The sequence below is a fragment of the Montipora capricornis genome, chromosome 8, assembly GCF_036669925.1.
Source record: "Montipora capricornis isolate CH-2021 chromosome 8, ASM3666992v2, whole genome shotgun sequence".
NCBI lineage: Eukaryota > Metazoa > Cnidaria > Anthozoa > Scleractinia > Acroporidae > Montipora > Montipora capricornis.
The window spans coordinates 17822258-17829769 of NC_090890.1; the positions used below are offsets into that span (position 1 = coordinate 17822258).

General features: G+C 38.4%; 1 protein-coding gene across 1 annotated transcript in view; it reads left to right on the top strand.

Moving 5' to 3' along the window:
• The window catches only part of LOC138014434 (E3 ubiquitin-protein ligase RBBP6-like), a 71206-nt gene that overhangs the window by 38583 nt on the left and 25111 nt on the right, over positions 1-7512 (top strand). Inside the window, exon 7 of the mRNA XM_068861503.1 lies at positions 6744-6868. Within this exon, the coding sequence (XP_068717604.1) occupies positions 6744-6868 (125 nt within the window). The remainder of the gene's footprint in view (positions 1-6743; positions 6869-7512) is intronic.

The window sequence follows — 7512 nt, forward strand, 5'->3', positions numbered from 1 at the left end:
CTAATTTTAGCATGATTCCTATCCGCTGGCTTTTGACAGTTGACTCTGAAATGGCTTTTTGCCTTTGCATTTGCTTGCCGAGGATTTACTTGTTTTCTTTTAAAACTCGTGCAATTCAAGAAAAATTCATTGCCGAAGTGGTGACTTCCACAGTAAATTTGTCTTGAAAAACCGACATGATATTCATGATTCATGCAATATTGGTGAAATTTGCCACGGAATTCACTAGTTAAGCAATGAATTTTTCTATAATTATTATAGAAGAAAGCAAAGAAAACGATTTAATTAAGCAGTACCCAGAAACACCAAAATGCAGACAAATTCCAAAACGCTTTGTTTTCACCAACCGTACAGTCAGTAAGAATAAATAACCTGGGAGCTGCGCTTTTAGGCTTGACTGAATCTTTATATTATCTTCATCTGATGTAACTTAAACTCGTTTTTTAGTGAGGTGATAAAGGGTCATATTTTTGGGCAAACTAGGGCAAGTCACGCAATGCCAAAAGTGATAAATTTCTTTTCAAAAAATGCCTCTGAATCGAGTTGTATCATTTCAGAAGACAAAAACATTGTTAAAAAAGCTTATTCTGTGGAAAAAGTAGGTTCTGGAGGTAATTTTGATAGTGGGAAATTAGATAACGGGAAGCTAGGTTGAATACTAATGATGTTTATGCAACAAAGAAGCTCACTTTTATTCGACAAGAAGTCCAAAAACATAGTCAAATCTTGTACTTTGTTCTTTGAACAAAGTAATAGGCCATTTCCGAGTTCATGTCTGCCTTCTCTTCAAAGCGAGTCCAAGTGTGAAGTTTTTGTGATGGTAATTAGTTCTACTTTACATATGAATGAAAACTAATTTTCATGACAAAAACTTCGCACTTAGACTCGCCTTGAAGAGAAAGCAGACATGAACTCGGAAATGGCCTATTACGTCTGTTTCAAGATTGAAATCATCAGTTCTTATTTCTAAACATAGAAACTCATTAAATATTCAATCTTCATCTTCTACATTGTCAAGCATGGATGACCAAGCAAATTATTTGCTCTCTCGTGAGACTTCATCGAATATACTAAATACGCAGAATATATTCCTGTTATTATGTCTACTAGAGAATACCACTTGTAAGTATCAAAACTGTGGCAACAACAAAACTTAAAAGCCAAAATTCTGTTGGTTGGCATTTTGGTCGTTGGAATGCCTGCTCTTTATTATGCAAGTCAACAGCTGTCTTTTACACAATATTATCAAAGAAAATGGACATAATGGTTATCACCGAGACCTGGTTCATACGGGATTCCCAGGACTAGGTCATCATCTCTAGTCTGATGAACTCTCTCCCTGATCATGACTTATACCATCAACTGAGATCTACATCTACAGGAAGGGGGGGGGGGGGGGGGGTTAAGGGAGGCGTGTGTCCTATACTCATAAAAGGGGTTTTCAGTCAAGCATCTTGCCACCCAGTTTTTTCAATCACTTAAACATCTAGAGCTTCACATCTCATCTCATTTACATCTGATGGGTATCTACTGTCCTCCAACCTCAAAAGAAAAGTACAGCTAATACCTTGCTGTTTCTTGATGAATTTTCATCCTCAGTTACACCAACATCTTGTCACAAACAATCTGTATCCAAAGTTTCAATCAGCATTCTGGCCATACCACAGCACTGAGACAGCACTTCTACGAGTACAGAATTACTTGCTTTGAGCAGTAGGCATTGGCTTTTTAAGCTTTTCTTATCCTCCTAGACACCATTATTTTGACCATGACCATGCCGTTCTGCTGCATAGACTTCAACACAGATTTGGCTTATCTGGCAAGATGCTAAAATGGATCAAGTCATACTTCACCAGTCGTTGTCAATTTGTTGATGTCAATGGATTATCTTCGTCCTCTATGGGGTACCATAAGGCTCTGTCTTAGGTGCACTCTTCTTTGCCCTATACGTGGCTCCAATTGAAGATTTATTAAGTGCCCATGAGCTACCAGCTATGACTTATGAAAACAATACCCAATTATATATCATATTTGACAAGCGTAATTTCGGTGCCACTGTCAGCTTACTACAGAACTGTCTTAATGACATAAAAACTCAGTGTACCACTAACAAACTTGTTTTAAATGATGACAAAACAGAACTGCTCCTAAATGCATTCTAGATTTGCGACTTCAGTTCCTGAAATCGCAGAAATGCCCTTCAGAAACTCAGTCATCGCCCTAAAGCAAGAAGTGCGCAACCTTGGAGTGCTGCTACAAGTAAGATACGGAAATATCTAGATCAGCCAACAGACGAGGGGTTAATCCATGGCTTTGTTACCTATAGGCTGGATTATTGTAATAGCCTACTTTCCAGCATTCCAGAGAACCAGATCAAGAAATTGCAGTGTGTCCCTAAAGGGAGAGTTTCACGTCTTTTTGCATGGGCAAACTGTCACGTCAGCCCATTTAATTCCATTGTTATTGAAACAATCGAAAGCACTGATGCAGGAAACGGAAACAATCCCATAGTAATTGATTACTCATTGGAATTACTTTTGTAATCATTTCCTTTGTGCTATGAACCTACTGCATGCGAATAGATTACTTGGCGTTATAAATTTTCGACCCGTACAATAAATTTGAGATCAAAGCTAAATTCGATATTTTCTGTGTAAACCTGCAGTGTCTTCCACCAAATTTGGGCCTTAGTCATTCAGTGTATTTGCTTTGATACTCTCTGTGTTTAATTAACATCATCTGGTTCAGTAAGAAACCGTAAAATTTACAACTGCTAGCGATAAAGCTTGGACATGCGCAAAACCATGAAACTGTCCCTTTAACTCATGAAAGGGGTTTTGCTAAAAGCAGGCCCGCGGCCCAGCGGCCAGCGGCCCGCGGCCCATGGCCCGCCACGGCCCGGTGGCCCGAAAGCCCAGTGGCCCGCGGCCCACCGCCCGCGACGGCTCAGCGGCCCAAAGGCCCGGAGGCCCGGTAGTTTTTCTACCCAGTGGTAAATCCTCGCACATGCTCAGATTTGCATCGGGTTTGGGCACGCAAATGAAAGACGGTGAGTTTGAATTCGTTTACCATTTTAATAATCATTTCAATCCTTTTCGATCCTTTCTTTCGTCGCATGTTGCTAAGTGAAAAATGTTGTCATTCTCTGTTGTTTTGAGTCTGTTTACAACAACAAACAGAAACAAGGATTCAAATGATTAAAATGGTAAATGAATTCAAACTCACCGTCGTCCATTTTGCACGCCCAAACCCGATGAAGATCTGTGCATGCGCGTGGATTTACCGCTGGATAGAAAAACTACCAGGCTTCCGGGCCGCTGGGCCGCGGGCCTGCTTTTAGCAAAACCCGAGATGATACAACCAACACCTTGAAGAATCTCTGCAGGTTACCATTCTCATCATGAATTCAGTATAAACAACTACTGTGTAGCACTTTTATTTTGTGGGTTTAATTTTTGCAGATTTTGCAGATAGTACTTGATCTGCAAAAATAAGTTCCACCAGAAGAAAAACACCAGCTAAATTAAAAACTGCAAAAATTTACTTCCATTAATATAATTAAAAATGGCTTTCAATGTACTTGTGTTACTATATCATACATGGGGGGAAAAAGATCATTAATTTAGATATTTGCATTGAGAAAAAGCAATCGGAGCTTGCTGCAAACAAAACGTTTCTGAGGCACAAGAAACAAACTCAAAGCAGTCAATCCAAAGGTCATGTTAAACTTGCTCAAAAAGGTCATCCGAAAGAAAAATGCCAATCTGCAAAATAAAAATCCTGCAAAAATTTCATGCGACATGGTACTACAAATCACTGAATGAGCTTGCTCCTAACGGTCTTAAAGAATTCCTCGAGCCATACAAGACATTGCTTAATCTTCGATCTGCAGTAGCAACAACAAAAGAACGATAATTAAGAACTATGGTCACAGAGCATTTTCGACACAGGGCCAAGACGAGCACTATACGGCTATCCATCAAGAGTCATCTTCTTGTGAATCACTGGTTTAAAGACTGATATTCTTATTTAAAGAGGCTATGTCACATTATTTTATGGTGTTTTGAGGAAATGTTTAGTTAATCATGAGTTTAAAACTCGAAAATGTTAATGTGGAATTCCTTTACTGATAAACTTATTGTTATAATCATCACAAACGAGATGATTCCAAACAAAAGCTGCCTTTATCCAAGTGATTTGCCGTAAACTTGAAAACTGTTGGGCCGACTTTTTTCATACATGTCCAATACACTCTGCCTGAGTCGGGTTGTCTTCACTTGCAGGCGGATTGAGTCCGATTGCGACTGGAACCGAGGCGCGAGGAGGGTTGAAAAAGTTGGCAAACAGACTCGATCGGATCCGATGGAGACAGCTCTTCCTGGCAAGAGTCGATCAGACTCTCGGAAGTCAGTTCGTGCGTGACAGAAAATATCTCTCAGCCATGAGGCGAAACAAGCGCACACTACACGTGAAATATACGTCGTTCTTAAAGCCATGAGGCGATACAAGCGCGCTACACATGTAACATTAGTCGTTCTTTAAGACATGAGGCGAAAGTCAACATCACGAAACATTGCACTCGACACCATACCTCGTTCTTTAAAGCATGAAGCTGAACAAGATTTTCGCAAATCCAGCTCATTGAATTTCTGATTGCGGCAAAAATTCTTGTCATCCAATCTCTGACAACAATAAATTATTAGCTTTTCAGTCAAATCCACTGATTTCAGTGAAGAAGACAAAGATAATCTGTGTGAACGAGAGCCTTTCCCTGGATGAAAACTTTCATTTGTTTTTCTAATTGAAATTTGTGATTAATTCGGAATAACTGATATGTTATTTATTTATGAAAATAAGTAAGTGAAAAAACAACATTGAAGGATGTTTAACAAACCCAAAAAAATTATCACTACCCCAGCAAGAACTTGTTCGCCGAATGTCTGGCTCGATGTGCACTGGCAATGTCACTGAACCACTGAAGCCATCGTCAACCTTTGGAAGTAAAATTAGGATATTTGATAAATGGAACGTTTCCTTTTCACTTGGTCACACAATTACTCGCCAAAAATCTACTCGGTTGAATCGCCTGAGTAATTAAGTACATGTATGATTGTATCGATCGTATGGCAGCGATTATATGGAAACTGTGATCGAGATAGAACGATCGGCGCAGAGCAATTTTCGTATAATATTATTGCTGACTCGCGGCAGTCCGATGGATTCTTGCCACGGCAGCCCCTCTCCATCGGATCCAATGGAGTCTGTTTGGCGACAATTTCCACCCCTCCTCAACTATACTTTGCTGCATATTTACTAAGTCTCTCTCGAACTGACTTGCGGCAGTCCGATGGATTCTTGCCACGGCAACCCATCTCCATCGGATCCGATGGAGTCCGTTTGCCGACATTTTCCACCCCCTCCTCAACTAGACTTTGCTGCATATATACTAAGTCTCTCGCAAACTGACTTCCGGTGAGTCTGGTTGCTCATGGCCTTCGTCCATCGGACTCAGTTTAGGTGTATAGGACAACCCTCACTTTTTTCAAGATTACCCAAATGCAATCCGTTTCAATCTTGTCCATTTGTGTCCATCCATGTGCCTCTTTCCTTTTGCTGTATTTCTTTTATGTTGTTCAACTGCAATGTTTCATTCTACTTTTTGGGAAATTTGGGTGTTATCAAATTACAACATTTTGCGTGACATAGCCCCTTTAAATCCTTCTATAAGGCATAAGAATCAATTAAAGAACTTCTAACAATGCTATACATAGATCCTTACCATTATTATCTTATTTCTTATTATTAATTCATCATTTATATACCCTCGGAAATTTCTAATATACAATTCATATGTTTTACATGTATATATTTACATTTACACTATTTAAGCAATAGGGGGCTTTTTCCATGTTGACATACCCTCATCTAAACACTAGGGGGAGTTGGGAGAATTTGAGAAAGTTTTTGTCTCTGGTTTGCATAACTGTCAAGTTTAGGATTGGGGTTAGGGTTTGGTAATCGAGTTTCTCCCTACTACCATCCTGCCACCCTATTTTTTCTAAATGGTTGGCAAATTGTTAAATAAATAAATTATTAATAAATCACACTGAAACTGAAACATTTCATCTACATGTAATGTTACTGAGATTATAAACTCTGTGAACTATGGTTTAGAAAAAGAAGTTGTCAGTAATCTCTCACTCTCTGTTACATGGTGTATTGTTTTGGCTGTACCATAGGTAACTTATGTATCATTATTGTACTTAGCCTTCTTTAAATTAGAGAATAATAATAATAATAATAATAATAATAGATCATTTTCACGGGACGTCACAGCGGCCATGTTGGGTACAAGAACAATAGATGTTCTTTCCTTTGGGAACCAAACTCTATTTTTATGCATATTTCATGCATACATTTTGTATTGTTTTGTACACCAATATGGCCACCAAGTCATGTGAGTGAAAACCATCTATAATAGTAATAATAATAATAATAATAATAATAATAATAATAATTATTATTATTATTATTATTATTATTATTATTATTATTATTACTAGTATTGTAACAAAATATTTTTTTGTTGGATCTTGCAAAAGTTTTGCCTGTAATATGAATGATTTCAGGATAAAAATTGTCATGGCTTTGAAAAAAGTAAAACAACTGGGATGCCCTGTGGTAGCTCTTTGGTATAAAATGCATGTTATGAATAATTGAACATTTCATTCACACATTTTTAGGACAACCGATTTGATGTTCCCAAAGCAAAGCGTACAACAGGTATTCCCCGCACGTTCCTTGGAACATCTGAGGGTACTGCATCACCTCCTGCAGGTGGGAGATCATCACCTTCATTGTCAACAGAGTAAGTGTGTTTATTATTTAACTTATGGGTAATTGATAAACCTGGAAAAAGGTTGCCTTTATGCACTGTAAGTCAAGAATGTGCAGCTGCTACTGAGGAAGCAGGAACCACCCTAGCCAGCAGCCACTAACACTCACACTCACATGAAGTCAATGGTAAACCATAATGTTGAAAAATATTTAACTGTGAAACCAGCAAACCAAGGTGAACAAAAGGGAGGAGAGGGTGAAAAATAGATACTAAAATTAGTGTTTAAGACAATGCAAAATGTACTACTGAGCCATCCTTTTCGTGACATATTCCTTGGGGCAGAAGTTGGGCCACATGGAGATTTGCCTTTTCCTTACTATGTGAGGTTGGTTCTCTTCTCTGCTGTGAGACGTTTTTCTCCAGGTACTCCAGTTTTCCCCTCTCCACAAAAACCAATATTTGGTTTGATTTCAGTTAATTTTGTTAGTGTCCCCAATTAGTGCTCTAGTGCTAAATCCATTGACACTTGAATAAAATTGTTATTATTACGACAGTATTATTCCCACTCTTTACATTTTAATATCTTTTAAAGATGTTTCCTGTTAAATTTCATTTTACTTTCCTTTAAAACATAATAACAGACTGAAACAAACTAGGGGTGTCTTAAACTGAGG